At 42.9% G+C, this 19,783-nt stretch overlaps 2 protein-coding genes across 4 annotated transcripts in view; one reads left to right on the forward strand and one right to left on the reverse strand.

Annotated features, from left to right (window-relative positions):
• ccdc153 (coiled-coil domain containing 153) lies at positions 1-6,149 on the reverse strand. Of its 3 annotated transcripts, none has more exons than XM_055514161.1 (6): positions 6,018-6,149; positions 3,392-3,460; positions 2,941-3,060; positions 2,622-2,714; positions 2,380-2,510; positions 1-1,518 (listed from the first exon to the last, which is right to left on the reverse strand). In XM_055514161.1, exons 1-6 carry the CDS (start codon positions 6,124-6,126, stop codon positions 1,390-1,392), a joined length of 651 nt encoding a protein of 216 aa, XP_055370136.1. In that variant the 5' UTR covers positions 6,127-6,149; the 3' UTR covers positions 1-1,389. The 3 variants fall into 3 exon arrangements, with proteins under 3 accessions (XP_055370136.1, XP_029027044.1, XP_055370137.1); XM_029171211.2 differs by lacking the exon at positions 6,018-6,149 and adding an exon at positions 3,550-4,029; XM_055514162.1 differs by lacking the exons at positions 2,622-2,714; positions 6,018-6,149 and adding an exon at positions 3,550-4,029.
• cbl (Cbl proto-oncogene, E3 ubiquitin protein ligase) overlaps positions 4,047-19,783 on the forward strand; it is a 27,124-nt gene continuing 11,387 nt past the window's right edge. Inside the window, exons 1-4 of the mRNA XM_029171200.2 lie at positions 4,047-4,959; positions 9,010-9,257; positions 19,050-19,196; positions 19,538-19,694. Coding sequence (XP_029027033.1) covers positions 4,813-4,959; positions 9,010-9,257; positions 19,050-19,196; positions 19,538-19,694 — 699 coding nt within the window. The 5' untranslated portion in view covers positions 4,047-4,812. The remainder of the gene's footprint in view (positions 4,960-9,009; positions 9,258-19,049; positions 19,197-19,537; positions 19,695-19,783) is intronic.

The raw sequence follows: 19,783 nt of genomic DNA on the forward strand, positions 1-19,783 counted from the left end.
GCAGCCTCTCTCCTTTTATTTTTAGTCGCGCATAACAAAGCCACATGGGTTCATTATAATTATACACATGCAAAACTTCACCGAATGTAGGCGATAGAAAAGTCTTTTGACCTTGGATTAAAGTTCGCAAGACTGAAGCTCACATTAGTCACTTTCCTTAATGCCTCTGCGTTTTATGAGTGTCATCAGTCTCGATGCAGAGGCTTCAGTGACAGCAGCAAAAACATTCACATTTTAATCAGTTCATTAATCATCTCCTTCATGAACTCAGCCCCGTCTCGTCTCATGTGCTCGGCGGGTCTTTAACTTTAAGTTATACAATGTTAACAATAACATACATGCATCCGTCCGTCTACGATCTTTGGCCTCACGCTTCAAGCAGGATAAAGATGCACAGCAACGTATTTAAAGATTAGAACGATGCTGAGAAGAAAATCCTCAAGGCTCTGTGATGCTTATCGAATCGTGGCTCAGCGATGACTGCAGCCGACCCTATTATGTCCTAAATAAATAGAAACACATGCCCTCTCTGAAGGCGAGTTTTCATTGTAATCACTGGATTTCAGATAAAGGCCTCTTGAGTTCCTGTGTTAATTGGTCGTTAGAGCTCAGAATTATCTTAATCCCCGGGTAAATGATTCATTACCTCACAGATGAGAGGCTAAAATAAATTGCAGTGGGCCATGAAAAAGACACACAAATGACAGCCTTGGAAGCGAAATCTGTTTATCTGGCTCACTGCAGGGGAAGTCGGCTTTAATCGATACTGGGCAGCTATATCGCATTTCCTGCATCATTAACTCTTATTTTGCCTTTCTGTTGTTGTTGTGCATTGTTAGTTTACTTCCCACCAGACATCACTTTTTGTTTACTTTTTATATTTCCCATTATCTTGACTTTTGTTTATGCGTTTGCTGACAGGCACAGTGTTTCTATGCCTTTTCCTGCATGAGACATCGTATCTGCATCGCCATCTTTGCCATTACAGTGAACCAACCTGTTGGAACATCTTGGAATGTCACCTAAACACATTCAAGTCTGAAATACACACCATAACCCCTGTAAAAACATCTATCTCAAATATCCTGCTGGCCATTAACAGTCATTTGCTACATCTAGTGGGCGTTGCACAGCATTACAGACGCTGTATAGTAAAACTACTGGATACGTGCACACACTTGTACCGCGGTTGTACAATATTATCTCCGGCCTCCATCTGTGTGTTCGGCGTACGGAATGGTGGGTGAGCAAATTCACGCTGTCACTTTTGTTTGAACCCAGCGCCGTGGCAACAGTCTGATCAAACAGAACCTGAGCTGTGGACAACGACGCTGAACTGAAGCGTCTCACTGGGGGCGGTCGCTTGCGTGCGTAAGGCCTCAGCCCTTTCTACACGTCCAGAGCGTTCAGGCCAAATTCGGAGAGCGCTTGCTTGTAGTTCTCATGCAGGCTTGTGCTCCTGTCCTCCCATCCCTGTCGAGCCACAGACAGCTGGGAGGTCAGACTGTCTAGAGTCTCCTGCACAAAAGATTAGAAAAAATTAGATACAATCTAAAATGTTCTATTTAAATCAGGCACTTGTCTAAGTTGATATCCCTCCCCCCTCAGGCACCTTTAACTCTGATGAATTTCAGAAGAGAGCCGCTGGATAAGAGGCATAATTAGATTTTTTTTTTTGTCATACTGGGAACCAGAGAAATAATGATAATTACATATTAAATTCCACGTTCTATAATCACAGGCTCGGCTCTCTAACAGTGCTCTGGACTCCATCACTTATCTTTGAAAATACGTGCAATGACGTGTTTCATGTTATCTCTTAAAAGGTCAGCACTGACCCTCCTCAAGCCTCACATTGTCCTAACATTGTCCCACACTTAATGTTCACCCTTACTGACTGGTCCAAACGCTTGTGACACATGGACGAAGGCTGGACGGTGTAAAAAATGTCTGAGGCTCTTTGTAGAGCTGCTTCAAGACTGTGCTGTCTGTCATCTCTAAAGTGACAGAGGTGAGCAACAGGTTTATTGCACAAAACTACAGACAAAAGCCAGATTTAAAAGAATTACCACACGACTCCTTCGTGTGTGGAGAGGAGCAGCAGGAAAGCTGATTACAGCACCGCACCTGTGCTCAATACGCCAGCTAAAAATGCTGTTTTCTCTGTATGACACAATATTTTGATGTAGAGCAAAACCCGCTAATCCCCAGCTGTTCCTGCGAAGCCTTTACAAACAGGATAACAGCGTTTTTGACTTGCAACTGCTGAAAAGCCCAGCACAGACGCTGGGCCAACCTCAGGCCATTGTAAAAGTGAGTGCACGCCTTTATATGCATTTGTCACACTACAAAGAGGCCTGTGAGTGTCATTTGACTCACATGCAGGATCTTCTCATAGTCTGTTTCCATGTTGTCTAGCTTGAGTTGGAGGTCACATATGGCGGCATCCTTCTCCTCCTCCAGCTCCTCGCGCTCCCGTTTCTCCTTCCTCAGCTCCTCCTGACACAGTGCTGGGCACACATGCATTTAGACACAGTCGCTTTAGATTTGCAGGCTAACTGGCACCACTGTGAGCGTGATTATTGAAGTACTGCATAGACTTGACAATTAGACATATGTACCAAGTTCCTCCTTCAGCTGGCTGACCTCCTCCTCCAGCCTCTTCACCTTGTGGGTCAGCTCTGTCTGCATGGTTTTGTACTGGCGACTGAGGTCTACAATGACATTTTTCCCCGGTTTAGCCTTAGTTTCTGATTGACTTCTTAAGGCTAATGCAGCAATCAGCTTAGGCGCCCAGCTAATTAAAGTTTTTGTTCCTCGAAAATTACTCTAACCTTGGCAAACACGCCCCTAGTCCTCACCCCCCTGAGGAAGCCACGCTTTATCTCAGGTTATTAAAGGAGAGAATAATTGTTGATTCATGCCCTGTCTGTACTGTACCAGAGCTGATGTCCCTGCGGTCTTGTATCTCATGCTGCAGCTTCTGCTCCATATTCCTCAAGCATCTCCTCAGGTCACTTCTGTCAGCCTGGACCCGTATTAGCGATTCACGCTGTAGAGCTGTGGCGGTCACACAAGTGCACCAAGATGTGAACGAACAAACCAGAGGTCGGTAATAACCCTGTACAGCAGCACTTGCAGAGCAGTGATGTTGCAGTAAAGCAATGCATTCAAAAGCAAATGAAAGCATAGGAGTATATTAGGTCCTAACTAACGTTATGGCAAATCAGATACAGTTATTTTCACTTTGTGATTATTTAATTCAAGATTCAACATTCCTGCTGCAGTAAGTGTAAATGTGTATGCTACAGTAACGACTGTAGTTTGTCTTGTTTATAACTATATAACACAGCTTACTTCACCAATAGGAGGACTTAAAAAGGGAGCTCACCGACGTGATCTTGTAGGACGACTACATCCAGTAAGCTGGGCCTGCGTTGTTCCTCCAGTTCATTTTCAACTGCAACCCATGAACATAATCACTCATTAACAGATTAACGATTTAGCACAACAAAAGCTACAATCTAATAACCTTCTGAGCAGAATTACTTTTTCCTGGCTTCTTCTTTGTGGCCTTTTTGGTCTTTTTCTTTGCAGGCATGTTTGCTTTCTGCTCAGCCTGTTGAACACGGACCAAACACACTGGATCTACTGCCACCACACACAGGGATGAGTCTTTGTTGCCGGGCGCTGGTTGCTGAGGGAGTTGCCAGGGCATCAACTGTCCAGCTTGACTCATAATAGAGTGACTTTCACGGGAGCCAATCGCGGCTTCTCCGCGGAGCGGTTGCCTTTTTAGCTCGAGCACGCGAGCCTTATAATTGGATCCTTACTTTTAGCGAGACATGTGAAAAGCGTCCTTTGTTGTCAGGGGTGATCGAGGATGTGACTGGAGGCATTCGGGGCTGCGTTCGGTGTCTCCGCAACGTTTTGTGAACGCTGCACGGCAAAGGGCGCGCACGCGGCTACATTCATGCATCGCGAACGCGCACGAGGAAGGCGTGGAGTTGGCTTTTGAGGAGGAGGAGGGGGGGGGGGGGGGGGGGGGACCCGAACGGAAGGGGACGTACAGGAAAGGAAAGGGCCACACATACACGTCACGGGGGAACCAGAAAAATACTGAGCAATGTTTAATTCTCACAATCATTTATTCGCCCCCAGCTTCCGTGGACGTCCGTGAAGCGTTCACACGTTCAGGCGCAACTTCGTCTCCTGAGCGATCGGCGAGCGCTGGGTGTCGTAGCGTCGCCGCCAGCAGGGGACGGCTGACACTGTCACGCAGCCGCTCAACTTCCCGTCAAGACACGGGCGCAGACGAAGCGAGCCGCTGCCACCGACAGAGAGGGGAACGACACCGGGGTCGTCGGACGACGTGGACGCGCCGCGGCTTCTGGGCGTTGAAACGGTGCCATTGTCCTGCCGTCGCGGGCGAGTAGGAACAGGTCGGCTGCTCTGCTAATTAGCCTGCGCGGGTCCCCGCGGAGAGACGGAGCGGCGCGGCTAGCTGCAGCGGGGAGCAGCTCGCACCGACTGTGAGGGACTTGTTTGAGCCACGGTCGGGGCGTTCGTCCAGCGAGCCGATGTTGGGTTTGCCGATGGGAGCCTTCACGCGATAGTCCCCCCTCCCTCCATTCCTCCTCCTCCCCCCCGTCGGACCCTGGCTCGGATTCGCCGCTCGGGCGCTGTCCTCGCCCGGCGGTGCCGGATCACCCTCGCCAGGTCCAGCTAACTGTAGCCGACGGTTCGGTCCCCCTGACCCCTGCCCTCTCCTCGCCTCTCTGTCGCTCTGGCCGACCCTAGCCGAGCCCGAACATGGCAGGGAACCTGAAGAAAGGCGGGGGGCTCATTGGGATGATGAAGGATGCCTTCCAGCCACACCATCACCACCTCCACTCCCATCATCAGCCCGGGACCGTGGACAAAAAGACGGTGGAGAAATGCTGGAAAATGATGGACAAGGTTTGTGGTCATCGACATTAACAAGCCGTTGACGTTAGCTAGCTTGTCGGATGCGGAGGGGAGGAGGGCTGCTAGCTAACCGCAGCTAACTAGCGGTAAGCTAGCTAATCGCCTGCTGCAGATCTAGCGTTGCTAACGTTACGTTAGCCCGTCAGCTGGGAGAAGACGTGGTCAGCTAACGTTAGCACTTACTTTCAACCGATCTGCGTTGTTTGTACCTTGGTATCAGAGTAGCTTGCAACACAGATAGACTAACCTTACCTAACCTTAACGCCAGTAAAGGCTTCTTCAACACATATGTTTGCTGTAAAGTTGTTATACTTTGGTCCATGTAGCTTATATAACCAAGTTTAAATGTCAGGCTGTATCATAAGCGGTGGCATTTTTAAATAAAATAGTTTTAGCTAAATTTTCAGGCGCTGCTAATCTGGCTTTGACTCCTTCAATCGTTGCCTGAATCACTGTAACTGTTTGCTGGCACGGTAGCACAAACATTAAGACAAATAAAATAATTGCATCCATTTCACTGGGCCAATTATGGTGCTTCACAGGAGAGACTCGTTTCACAGCTTCACTTCTCGGAAAAAGTCTGTAGCAGTTTGACCCCTGGTTTCCTGTGAGATTCACACAGCTATATTACAGCGAATAGGAAGACAAGTCCCATTTGTCTCCTCATCCTCTTTGAAGCCTAAAGTAGTATTAAGCTGTGATATTACGATGCCTAGTAATTTTACAAAGCTGATTCCAAGAAACCACAATCCACTTTATTGTGTACCTTTAGCATCTGTGGCAGACTGTCTACTGTAGCTGATCCACTGCTGTAATAAGAAGGGCAACCAAACTTCTTGTTTCTTTTCAGTTGTGCTCTTTGAGATGTTTAGCACTCTCCCTAAAGGGTTTTCTTTGTACATCCTAATGTGCTTCAATGCTGAGTGGACAGGAGACCTTAAGCAACCACAAGCACAGCCACGTTAACGATTATAAGTTAAAGTATGGGAATAATTTACCATCTTCATCCAAAGGACTATACGGCCACAGTGAACGAATCAGTGACTTACCTTTTGAGAAGGATTTAAGGCCCGAAAGTATTTTTACTCCACCAGTTTGATTAAAATAGAAGCGGAAATATTGTTCAGGGCTGTCTGAAGGAAAACCACAGCAGAGCATATACCATAGGCCAACAGCTGCAAAATAACAATGCGGTTTCTCTGAAAACACCTCCCGCACAGGATCAGGTTAAATTTTTATCAAGAGCTTGAGGCGCTTTTACCTCCTCAGTTATTTTCATTACCTCGGCTTGAGCCTTTTAAGTTAAGCACAAATTCACCTATGCATTCATCGAACTTTAAACAGTGTTACAGTAGCATTGCTGTGTCTGCTGTCTCACTACCACATGTCTCAGGTTCATGAGCAATAACTAACAAAACCCTGTAGGTTGTATATACTGAATTGTCTCCACAGGGCATGCTAGGAAATATTGGCAATTATTGTTTTCTTTTTTTAGTAGGGAACTGACTGAATCTCGTTATAAATTACTCTGAGATCATTTCAATATCATGATGAGCAAGTGATAGGAACACTCAACATCAAATGACTTGTGTTTCTTAGCTTGTCTTAAGTGAAAATTGTAACTCTGTGTACTCATCTATCATCCTTTCCATATTTGCCGCAATTTCTTGAGAAAAAAAGCTTGGTTGAAATGACTAATCACTAGACTCATTCCATTATGCGAGTTCTGGAATAGATAAGTCACTCGAACAGCTCAATTTTTTTTATTTTTTTTTTAAATCAGACTTCATTTCAAATTAGTGTCCATGTTGTGAAATTAAAAACCTAACTCTGGGAATGAATAAACGGCTGCTTCTTTTTGATTTGCTAGACAGAGTGGAAAATATGTTTTCCAGGAATGGTCTGTAACCTTTGCGGGGGAAAAAGGGAGCACCAAATAACCAGTATACTGCAAAAGTCTAACAAACATTAAACTCGGATCTACTGTTCTTTAAGGTTAACTTTTAATGAAGTTGGACTTCATGTGGAAATACTTTCCGGTTTATGCCTTGTGTAAAATCACTGAGCAGAGACAGAGACAAAGAGAGGAGAGTAAAACCTCTGTTGCATGTCTATGTGTAATGCACTTTAGCTTGGAGGCAGAAAGTATTTAATTTAACCATGGCACTTATGTACATGGATACATATAGGAACCCTTTTTTACGTGTCCATGCACGCACACATGCTTGGCTCAGTCATGGGTACAAGTGTTGATGTGATCAATGATATTCATATGCATAGTAGTAGGCCTCGAGAGGAGTATAAGGCATGCAGGCAAAGTATAGGTAATGATTCTGAGAGAACATTAGTTTCATTTGAGCTCATTATGTAGTGCAATGGAAAAAAAGTTTCCCTCAGATATCAACCACAAGAAAATTGTCCAAAATATGCAGAAGAAAATGTATCACATACCACCCAGTATACAGCCCACGATAGCTTGCTATGACATTGTCTGGTTTTCACTCTAGTCAACCAACTATTGTTTATCCAACATGATCATCAGTCTTCTTAAATTCATGAAATTCCAATCTAGTTATATGTTAGTGAAGAGTTGGATGTCATATAAAAGCACTGAATTAATACACGTACATTCCTTTCAGTGCTTCTATACTGATGGAAGCTCATACATTACAAACATTTAGCATGCTGTGAAATGTGTACGTCTTTAAAATATCATACTGGCCATGTGTGGCCTCATTCTTCATGCAAGGCATTTGATATAGTTATAATTAACTGACTACTGTCAGAACAGTGTCCTATTTACAAACTGGGATAAAATGTTCTTTATGAGAGAAACGTACCTTTTTTTTTTTTAATGCCAGATTCCTGATCTCAACACGTGATTACTGAACAGTAACGACCAGTAATTAGATTTAGGGCTACAACGAATGATCATTGGATTACTTTTTTGCCAATGTACTGCATAGGTGACTACAAATGTATATTCATAAAGTTATATTGCAATATGTAGTCATTCTATGCGGTTTTATTCTTCTTTTTTTCCACTTGTCTTATTTCCCCACAAATACAAAACTAGTGGCTTACAAAAGGAAATTCACGTCGGCATTCCTGTAATGCTGTTCCTGCCATATTTCATTCTAACACTCCTAAGTTTGGTAGACAATAATTTGGCCTGTTTTACAGAAGAATGAGCAATGTCCTGTTGCTGACATGCAATTGTTCATCCACTGACACCCTCAGTAGCTTTAGAACTGCAGTGACACAAGCACCGGTCCAGTAGGACACGGTGAGAAACAATTGAACAACACTGAAAAAGAGGTATTCATTTATACAATCTGGCGGATGTTTGACTCGTATTTATACATATAAGGTGCTTCATAGCCTGACCATCAGCAGAGGAAGTCTAAATGAAGGTTGTGAAAGAGTTTATTTTGTGACCTGCCACCGTATGTGTTGTGGGTGTCAATGGTTTAGGGTTATTGCCTTCGTGCTCATGCGCACAATGTTGAGCAATGAGAATTTGTGTTTTAAGGCAGAAGTGTATGCAGCTTTAGAAGAGGAAGTATGAAATCAGCAGCGTCTGTGAACATGCTGAAGAGAATCAGACTATGGTTACCTGCAGTTACTGACATTGAATTATGGTAATGGAGATTATTTGCTTCATGCTGTGAACAGAACACATTGTGCAACAATAGATACAAGTATGCTTTTGTTTTCTTCCACCTTTCTACAAAGGCTTTTAGTGGCTTTTGTGTGAAAAAACTCACAAGGGATTGAATCATGCTTAGTGCATGAGATTGTGTTTACCACATTTAGCAGAGTTTCAAAGGGCCTTTCTTTTGATTTGCAACCCTGTAGCATAATTTTCTTTGTAGCACCTTTTGATGAAAATGCATTTTAAACATTTCTCAGATATTCTTCTCTTTTTAACCTTCCACCACGTTCAAACATGTCTCCCTTCTTGCTTTCTCTCACCATCAATACCACATCCAACTCTAACCGTATCTCGTCTTCCCCTCCCACACGCCTGCTTTTCAACAGGTGGTACGTTTGTGCCAAAACCCCAAATTGGCCCTGAAGAACAGCCCCCCTTACATCCTGGATCTGCTGCCAGACACCTACCAGCACCTGCGTACCATCTTGTCACGCTACGAGGGCAAAATGGAAACTCTGGGGGAAAACGAGTACTTCCGGGTCTTCATGGAGAACCTGGCCAAGAAAACAAAGCAGACCAGCAGCTTGTTCAAGGAGGGCAAGGAACGCATGTATGAAGAGAACTCCCAACCCAGGTGAGTAAAGAGAGGAATAATTCAGGTATTCTAATGTAGCTGGAGCCGTTCCGAATGGAGACGTGAAGGTTTCAAATGTTCGCATTTTGTTTCCCTCTTCGCCAACTGAATGACGTAGCCCTTGTGTTTACTTTCGTCAATGAACTCGTGAAATGGGCTAGCCTGAGGTGTGAAGTCTTCGTCATACAGGGTATGCCAAAGACTCTGAGTAACTACGATAGAGTGAACAGTTGCACCCATTCCCAACCCCCAGGGTGGTTGCAGCTCAGAATGTAAGAAAAGAGGAGGAGAGAGGTGTTGTGGTTTGAGCATGTGAGCATCTGTGGTGAGACTGGTGCTTAATCTACAGCAGCTGCCTGTCACTCAATTTTTGTGCGTACTTATCTTCATCATCTACTTAACACCTCCTTTTTGGAGCTTCTCACACTGTTAAATTTACAGAGTTCTCTTTTTTGTCGAACATGCAGTCGTATGTGTTTGTTCCTCATCAGTACATCAGCAAACTGTCTGTATAAACATTAAGCACTTGTCCTATTTTATGTGTGGCTTGAGGAAGTGAAATTAATAACATTTCCCCATGTTCCTTGTTAAAAAGCACTAAAATGAGGATATATGGTGAATGACAAGACATGAATGTATTTTGGACTTTTTTAGTCTTGTGGTGTTATTGACCAAAGTCCTTCTAATGCAGTATTTGTCCGTATTTAGTTATGTATACGTATAACATATTATTGCAGTAAAGGCTTTCTTAAGAACTGCCTCTTGCTCGCAGTAAAGAACACAACTTGCAGAAGATTTTAAAACCGTTTGTTGCCTAGGCAGCATTTTTTTTGTTCTTACTGGAAGGCTATAGTTAGGCACATAAACATTTTTCTTCACCAACCTATCAAAGTATAAACAGCATATACTAAAGCTGGTTTTAGATTAAGAGCATTCAAAGTTGAATGCTCTATTTGTGTCAGAAATAAATCAGCATGAGTGACGTAAATATTTGGAATTGGCCATGGCATCTCACCTTTTACTGACAAAATGGTCATGAGCAGTGAACATCAACAGGATGGAGTTTGTGTCTTCTGTCCCTTCAAATACCTGGTTGTGTCAATAGAGAAGAGGGACATTGCAACTTTGGCTAAATTGTAGCAAACACGTGAGTGGGGAGACATCATATGAGAGTGATGTAGAGAATACAAAGATTACTGTTGAAGGGACACCAAATGTAGTTCCATTCCCTGGCTGCCTTTACAGCGAAGCCTACATACACCGTGGCCTATTTCTTGTAATTTCCTGTTTTGAGAAAATTAGTAATAGTTTTATCTATACATCCTCATCTTGTTGCTCAGTTCCTCAGTGCAGTTGTTCTTTGTTAGCTACAATGCAGTTAATCTGTCAGATAGACATCCCCCTGAGGCCAGTGGAAGAAATGGGAAGTCTTTATGTCAACCATTGTTATATGTTGCCAATAAGCCAATTTATGCATACTGTGAAATGTATTTTCATCATTAGTACACAAGAAGCTTCACTGAATGACATGTCTGGTAAAGCTGGGGAAACACATGCACAATCAGAAGATAAGCATTACATACAAAGACTGGTATTGTCTGTGTAGGGAAAGCAGTGGTCGTGACGCTAACACAAACCAATTGGTAAGCCTCCTAAGAATCTTAGTCTACCAGTAAGCCAGCAGACACACTTGCACATGGTTTGGCTGCTGCTGAGCTTAGCGTATGGTTTAGATTAAATAATCAAACTGTGAGGATATATTAAACGTAGTGTGATTGTCTGAATGAAGAATCATTTAATAACGGATTTCATTGATCGTATTTCTGTCCATCTTAATTAACATTGCGACTTCAGTAAGCTACTTAGTTAGTCACTCGGACTGTGTCTCACAGGTTTCAAGTCTCAATTCCTTTCAGTTTTCAGTGAAGGATTCCAGTGTTCTATGAGACCACTAAATGCAGTGTGGGTGGATATGCTATGTTGTGATGCTCTACAGGCTTCTCCACAGGGTCGCCCCCAGAGATTTACATCCTCTATTTGTGTAGCCACCCCAACTCTCGAATGAACCACACAGATTGTTTAGCTGGAGCTAAAGTAGTGCTGTACAGTCCGAGGTGTGTTATCGTTGAGTAATGGTCCAATACGCTTGGTCGCCACCTTGGTATCAGCTTGGTTTGTGAGTAGGAGGTGCAGTGCACTTTTGTTGTTTCCACATAGCGACAGGACAGAGGAAGAAGCTGTAATGTTCTACATAGAAGAGTGAGGAAAAAAGTGAGTGTGATGTGAGCAAGACTTAATAATTAACACTAGCAAACCATATTCAGTCAGAATCGGCACGGCACAGAAAGCACTTCCTCCTTGCTCGCTTCACTTACTTCCTCTTCATGCTTTACACAGAACAGCGCAGAAATTCAACTTCGACGCTGACAAAGACGAGGCAATGACGGAAATGACTTGGGTTTTTATCAACGCACACAGTTTAACATGGATTTTGTTTGTTTGCCAAAGAGTGATCATGTCAACATGTTTAATTTGGTCGGTGCCAGATCAACTTCAGCGCATCTGCCTTGTCTGTAACAGTGTATAACTGTTGAGGCAGGAAACCAGAATGTTAAATGACTTCGTTAGCAGTCACTTAGCAGAGCGATGCAGTAGGTGGGTTTATTGGTTTTATCTCAGCCCTTCCCCTCCTTTTTCTCCAAGATCTAGTCAGTTACTGCTTTGACCTCTGTCTGCCTAAGCTTCTATTACACTCTGACCACCATCAATATGACTACAGGCTGATGCAACTGCCTAAGTCACAGCCAGAACACAGACACAGAAGGCTCAGGTGCAAAAAATAGGTTTATGAATATTATCTGTAGTATGGTTGTACATTTTTTGTAGCTTATCTTTAGCACTTGACGTGCTGCTGCAGGTCAACTTTACTGCTGCATGCTGTGTTATAATGCTCCATTGCTGACATAAAAAAGAGAAATAGGGTTAATATCTGTCTTAATGATATTCCTTTTGAAAAAAACATACAAATATTTTAATTGTGAAAACTTAGTGGTTGTGTGTGTCTATGGTCTGTGTAAGGCAACTGATTAATCAGTTGTCAAGACAGTTAGTTATGTTTTAGTCCTACCATTCATTTCTGCGCCCCTTCCTTAACTAGCTTCCATCATTCCTTCTTTCTTTTACTCACAATAAATTGCTGTTGTCCTGCACAATACAGAAATGCATTCCGCACATGCTTTAGTGATATTAATACAATGGTCGGTAGGAACAACTTCCTTGAGCCGCTACTCATTCAGCCTTCAGCTACCGTTCATGCTTCACTTGCAGGTGTTGTGTAAAGCTGCCAAAGCGCTGGTTCAAACTCCACTTTTTTAATGTGTTGTTTGAGATTTGAAAGCATGAACGAAAGCCAATAAATTGAACAATAGGAGCCTTGTTTTTCTTAATGTTTTCTTTCTGTGCAAATGACTGATGAAATCAACTGTTTTTCATTATTTCAATATTTAGAATTGTCGATTCATATGCACGTGTGTTGGACGTCACTTGGTGTAGAAAAGGTCAGAGGAACCATTTTTGCATTTTTATCTGAAGTGGTAATGAAAAAGGTTCTTGCTTTGCATGAGGCCTTGCTTTCAATCGCTTGGATCAGTTGCTTGGTGCTGTTGTTTAATATCACTATATCCATATAGTTTGCTGTCACTACACCTAGAACTGGTGGCAAGAGAGAAGAAAAAAAAAATATATAGACTGTCTGTACATTTGCATTCAAGTACAATAAAGGGCTTCTTTGTTGTCAGTGACTGATGTAGTCAAAACTATGGCAAAAAGAGAAGCAGGCAAGTGTGAGGGACAGTACCACTGGTTTTTGCAAATGTCATTTGCACATATTCCTATTTTAGTTCAAGTGAGCCGTGTTTTAAAGCGACTTCCTGTTTTCTGTAAACTACGATCCACGTGAAACAAAGGTCTATTTTGAGCCTCTACTTTGATATCTGGAAACTCATCTTATCTATGTGGCTGTAATGCCGTAGGAAAGTTAATGTTTGTAGAATTCATGAGGAAATGCAGCAGTGTTTAAAATGATGCCAGATCAAATGGATGGTAGGGTAAAGTTTGCATGAACATTCATTTATCTTATCGGGTTCAGTTTGATGACTCGGCAACTCCCACTCTCGCACAAAAAAGAAAATAGCTGCGTGTGTGATATTCAAGATTGAACTCAGACATCAGCTTTGTCACATGACATGAACTTTTCCACAGTGAACTGACCTTTCAATGTTGTCAATTTGCTAGTAAAAATAGAAGAACAGTTCACGCTTTTTGTTTTCCCACGGATGAAAGAGCCTCCGTTTTGCTAACCTCTTGTCACGGTGACAGTCACTAATCTCTCATGAGCTACTTTGTTTAGTCCACTGGAATAAAGGAGAAATTAAAGGTCACTGTATATCTCAGATTATAGGTAAATAAGGTTTGGGCCCTATGAAACTGACTAGTGACGTGTCCCGACTGTATTCCCTCTCTGACTCGTGATGAATTATCGTAGTATGGCTCTCGCATTGAAGGCAGCCACTGCGCTGTTTTTACACCACTGCTGTTCTCCGCTGTGTTAAATATGAAGCATACCGTATGTGCTGCCTTTTGGCTCACCTCTCTCCACACACCGAGATGAATTTTAAATAAAGCTGTTGCGTCTTGCTGTGCTACCACGGCAGGGAGCCCTGGTGGTTAGCTAGTTGGTCGTGAATGGAGTTGATGATAAAGTAGGGGGGGAGCTTTTAGTGGTTAGCGTAGCAGCCAAATGGCTATCATTGCTGGTAATGGAAAATACAGTTCACACTCCAGACACAGATGGTGTTTAGCTTCAGTTACATTTGCCTACACTGGTGGCTTAAGGCACAGCATCATGGATATTTACCAGTTTGGGTTTCAGTGTGCAGCCGACTTATGGACACTTTATGCTTACACTTAGATTATGGTGATTAGAATGATGATGCAACCTGCCTTCTGTGCTCTGCAGGGTTTGCACACAGTGACGTCCACAAGGTACGGCTGTTTACCGACTATCAGGAATATCAGGAAGAAGGTTTTGGACACATTCTTTTTCTTGCTTGATAAATTGGGTCATCAGCTTTGAATGTGAGCTGAAATAATGATTTTTAAGACCTTTTAAATTCATGGCAGTGTGTTGGCAAACGGCTGCGTGTGTTTGGTCATTGCGTAAGTGTCCATGTGTGCCCGCCTGCGCTTGTGTTGTTGGCTGTCACGGCCGTTTCCTGATTGAGAACTGGCGCAAAGCCAGTTCCGGACAGCAGCATTTACAAAGTGATGACTAGTGCAAAATGGTAAGCCAGAATTTTACATACATCAACACATAATCCAGTTCATCCCAGTCCTTTTAATACTGTTAGTTTCTTAGTTTTCCTGTTTGACATTTGGTCACTAAGCCTGGATTTTCTTATGGCCAACATTCACTGGCACCACTTGACTTAATGTGTAATGTGGCTTTTTTGTCTGCCTGTCATTGTCTTTCTCAGTAATATCAGTCCACTGACAAAAGTCCTTATAAAGTCATCGCAGTGCATTGAGGGACGGTTAAGCTAACATCCCTGGTTCCTCAAAGTTGCACCGCTCTAGTTTAACACAGCTTTTCAAATTTGGATACAGCTTTGTTGCAGGGCTCAATTGCCGTCTGATCTGCATTTCCCTTTTAGCCTCGAGCAGAAAAGATAATACAGCTGCATGATGATATTACAGCTACTTGTTACTCTGCCAACCCAGACAGACTCTTATTCTGTAAGCCTGACCCTTTCTGGCTGTGCTGTGGTGCATTAGTGCAATGCCGTGCTGGCTGGCTAGATGAGCTACTTTATCACATCCAGCAGGAAACAGGAAGGGAGCAGCCAGCTGCAGGGTCAGAGGTCGGGCTATAGCATGAGGGGGATGGTGGACAAAAACTTAGTGTTTAAATTTTTTTTTAAATGATAGTAAAGACATGTAGCCTACAGACATGTGACAGGACAGAGTAGGTCAGCAAACATCATCGGAGTCTGCATTGTCACTGTTGACACAGTGGCTTAAGTAGCAGAACTAGTTGTAGAGCTGTAGCATTGCTGGATACTTCCCAGTACACACAGACACAGTACAGACCTAGCATTGTAGGATGCAGAGGGACGAGGACAGAGCGAGACAAGGGGATGCTAGAACAGTTATCGTCTTGTTCTGCTACATATGAGATTCGATTTAAAGATGTCTAAAATGTTATTCAGTCCAGCTTTCCATTGATAATATCAAGTCTTAGTCACTGGACAAAGCAGCGTTCACTAATGCACACACTCCCTAGATTGCTAAATATCTAACTTTTTAGCTTGAGCTAAGATGGATATCCACAACACAATTACTAAACCAGCAAATGCACAGTCACGTGTTTGGGGATTTTTTTTTAGCGAGATATTGTGTATGTCACTGCACATAAAACCTTTTTATAAAGCTTTTACAGCTTGATTGCTTGACTCTCTAATTTGTTCAAACAACTGTACCTTTGTGTCAGTCCATGACGTTTATAGCTATTTTTTATTTTTAATGTCTTCTTTCTTGACTTTTAAAAACATTTTCTCTATTCGCTTGAAGGTGAGGAGTGAGAGCAGTTTTTGAGCGGGCAGGGCTTCTTTCATAGAACTATGTATTCGATTTAGATACCACAACAGTTACTTTTACGTACCCCTGGTATAAATAATCTTGTGCCCTAAACGCTTTAATGTTCTAGAGAAGTACCCCAGCTGGTTTTTAAGCTTGCTTCCATATTAAGCCTGAATCATGTGCAGCAAGTGGTGAAGCCATGCAGCTCTGTGTTGCACTGAGTCTTCCTAACGTGTGTTGCGTGTAACGTTCAAGCTAACACTTTTAAACCAAAGGATGTTGGTGTCAGCTCGGTGGTTTTTATTAGAGTGGAACAAGTGGCCAGTTATTTCCATCTATGATTTAATAAACCATTTATTTGAGAATCTTATATCTGTCATGTAAGCAGTTGTCGGAATGATTGCTATTTAATGCTCCAACCTTCCAACTTGGAGCACATATTCATGACTGTGAATCTGACACATTGTTCATCCTCATGTGCCTGAATATTAATACACTCGTACAAGTCCAAGCCCTTAGTTTATGTAAACCTATACCTCACTGCTGAACTCAGTGAAGTTAGTTTTATGAAGTTCATCCACTGCACACTGGAGGTTGACCAGAGACAATCAGATTATTTGCGCTTTGAATAGATGTAAAATCTAACCAAGCATGAACCTCCCAAAATCACTAAAACTTCAGAGCATATCATGCTAATAGTAACCGTGACGCCAAGTGAGAATCTTCAAACGCGGCATTAGCATTTACTCGTGAATTAGACATGAAATTAAAAGACGGGTTTGAAGAGAGGAATTTATAAGCTCGAAATCTTAAGCAGCCTGCATGAATATTTCCTGTGGAGTGGGTAAGTGGATTCACGAGCCGGCAAACTAACTGTAGATGTGAAAGTGAAAGCTTTGAGTGAGGAGAGATTACCTCCACGCATAAACTTGAGGGAGGGGATAACTGCCCTCATATGATTATGTTGTAGATGAAAGTAAAGCAGCGGGGGGATGTTGTGATTTAGATAAAAGCGCAATGTAGAGAGAGGTTGACAGCAGAATGGATGAGAGCACAGCTTTAAGGCTCAGTGGGTCAGTAGGGCCAAAAAGCAGAAGAAACACAGGGACCCCCTACTGAGTTGATAGCTGCCAAGGCAGCGCATTAATATGCAGTGTCACAAACACCTTCTTTTTCTGAAGCGACACGGGGACGGGCTCACGGCTACAGCTGCACGAGCTCCTCAGGGAAATGCAGAGATGAAGTTCTGATGCCGCTCGCTGAATCGCTGATGAGGGCAGCCCCGGCTTCAAAGACACGCATTCCCATCTGGCTTCAAGTCTCTGCTGTAGTTTTTAAGTGGGCAGAGCAGCTCAGAAGATTAGACGTTCATCTACAAGAGTGTTCATTGTATGAGGATCACTTACTGCTGAGACGGTATAAATGTGACGCTTTATCACACACTTGCAAGCGCTGCGTTTTCCCTTTCAGATTCTTGTCTCCTGGCCTCCGAAGCGAACGATCACTGTTACAACGCGCAGGTCAATTTCTGCACACTAAACTTATTCATCCGGCGTCGGCCGCTGTCCTCCTCGCTCATTCACTTGTTCCGCTCGTCCCGCCGCTCTCTGCCCACTCGCAGGCTAGTGGCTCGTCGGGCAGCTGCGGTGTCGCCGTGCTTTCGTTGCCGTCGCCCTCATGCATGTCAATTCGCCCGGCTCGTCGGCCAAGCACAATCTCCCTCTGTGTCTCCTCGTAAATCATGTCATTCTCAGCATAACACTTGCAATGTGATGGGGTCCCTTGGTATAGTGACATTTTGTGGCTTTATGTCTTTTTATACACCATGCCCTTTTCTTTGTACTCTTAAGACTTTTTAAACACAGATCCTGGTTTGCTGCCAAAGTAAATCAGGAGAGGCTTTCACACCACTGCCTGCATCCCAGTCCATAGAAAGCTAAACTATACAGATGCTGATGTTGAAAACAGGTGTTTGATGTGCTGCTTTCTCCAGCTTACACGTGAAGTGTCTCAGAAGAAGAAATAACCTTGGTGGTAGTTGACACCAATAAGGTGTTTGTCACTGATGTGGAGCTTTTCTGAACATGGAAGTTGATCAGCATTCATCTTCCTGCAGTGCATATTACAGCTCTGTTCAGTCTGCTGTCTCTGTTTTGTTCAAGGCATTTGTATTTAGCTGTCAACCATTCCACTACTTTAACATTGTCCGTGCTGCCTTACATGCAAAATCCTAGTTAAAATGGCAGATACCCTCACCATAGCCAAAATAGGTTTCCTTTTATTTATTAACTGAACAGTGTTCTTCATTTCATGACATCCAGGTCTAGTACAGTATTTCTTTCCTTGCACAGAATGTCAAGACATTAAGCCATGGAGCTCTGATTAATAACACGCATATTAGCAAGACCAATGAGAGAGAAAGTGGGTCACGATTCAGTTTTCAGTATATTCTGCACCATTTTTGTAATCTAGGAAACTTGATGTTGCAGGTTTATGGTCAATGATTGCCAGGAGTTAAGCTCTAGTGACGGACTTTCCCTCCTCTGCCGTCTTGATCACATGGGCACAAATAGATTAACCTTGATGAGTGTGGCACTGTGACACAGCTTGAACATCTTCCCAAAGCTTCCAGTGAAACATGAGCAAAGTAAAAAATCTCATAGATCCGTTTCATCAGCTGCGACAGATGGCTGCAGTGTCAAGGCTTTTTTTTTTCCAGTGCAGGAAAGAAGCAACTGTCTTAACAAAAACAGCTGCAGGTTTTCCAGTATTTGTACTTGCTCTGTTCCACATGTGTCTAATAATATGTGCTTCATCCTAACATTGTAAATTAAAACAAGTGAAAAACATGAAAACATGCCAATACTGTAAAACAAAATTAGATCCTTGTGCAAGAAATTACAGAACGTTTATCTTTGTATCATTGACATTCAGCCACTGCTGAATCACTGCTTTTTTTCATTGCAACAAATGACTGCTTGTCATGCTGTTTATAGTCTGGTGTTTCATTCATGTTATTTACATTTAAAATGAGTATATGAATAAATGGCTTCTTGTTTATGGGGGAGCTCCAACAAGCACAAAACTACTGACTTTGCAGTTGAAAATACTGTACCTTGAGTTTCACACTCTTACCCCTCCTCATAACTTGCACAGGCGGAACCTTACCAAGCTATCGCTGATCTTTAGCCACATGTTGGCTGAGCTGAAGGCCATCTTCCCCAACGGCCTGTTCCAGGGCGACAATTTCCGGATCACCAAGGCGGATGCTGCAGAGTTCTGGAGACGAGCCTTCGGGGACAAGTGAGTCAAGCCATTTTTCTCAGATTAAGTGTCTGTTTTTTTCTTCATTGGTTCCAGGCTAGATTCTTGGAACATTAGAAAATAAACTGTATAAACTACACATTGATGTATTAGGCATTTTAGTAAATGTAGAGCAGTAAGAAACGTCTAAAATTTCACCTTTCACATTTTAACATCTGTATTTATCCACTGCAGGGATGTGTTTTATGTTCATCTGACGACTTGGTTTATATAGTGCATCTTTACATGTTAAGGAGAAAATGATTAAAATTTAACATTCATAAAACAGCACTGTGCACGATACTTCTTTTCACAAGATACAATATTTTCCTTTGTGACAGGACCATTGTGTCTTGGAAGGTGTTTCGTCAGTCTCTCCATGAGTTTCACCCCATCAGCTCAGGACTGGAAGCCATGGCCCTCAAGTCCACTATAGATCTCACCTGCAACGACTACATCTCCGTCTTTGAGTTTGACATCTTCACCAGGCTATTCCAGGTAATAAGCCCACCCACACTTTGTACCTTTACTTGCGTTACTGCTTCTTTCTTGGTCTGCAGGAGAGTATGATGAGTAATTTACAGCAG

Source organism: Betta splendens, chromosome 13 (genome assembly GCF_900634795.4).
Source record: "Betta splendens chromosome 13, fBetSpl5.4, whole genome shotgun sequence".
NCBI classification, from domain to species: Eukaryota; Metazoa; Chordata; class Actinopteri; order Anabantiformes; family Osphronemidae; genus Betta; species Betta splendens.

Coding starts and splice junctions, on each gene's coding strand:
- ccdc153 (XM_029171211.2), bottom strand. CDS start 3,739: ATGAGTCAAGCTGGACAGTTGATGCCCTGGCAACTCCCTCAGCAACCA. Junction 2,715..2,940: donor CCGCAGGGACATCAGCTCTG/GTACAGTACAGA, acceptor ATGTCATTGTAG/ACCTCAGTCGCCAGTACAAA. Junction 1,519..2,379: donor ACTATGAGAAGATCCTGCAT/GTGAGTCAAATG, acceptor TCTTTTGTGCAG/GAGACTCTAGACAGTCTGAC.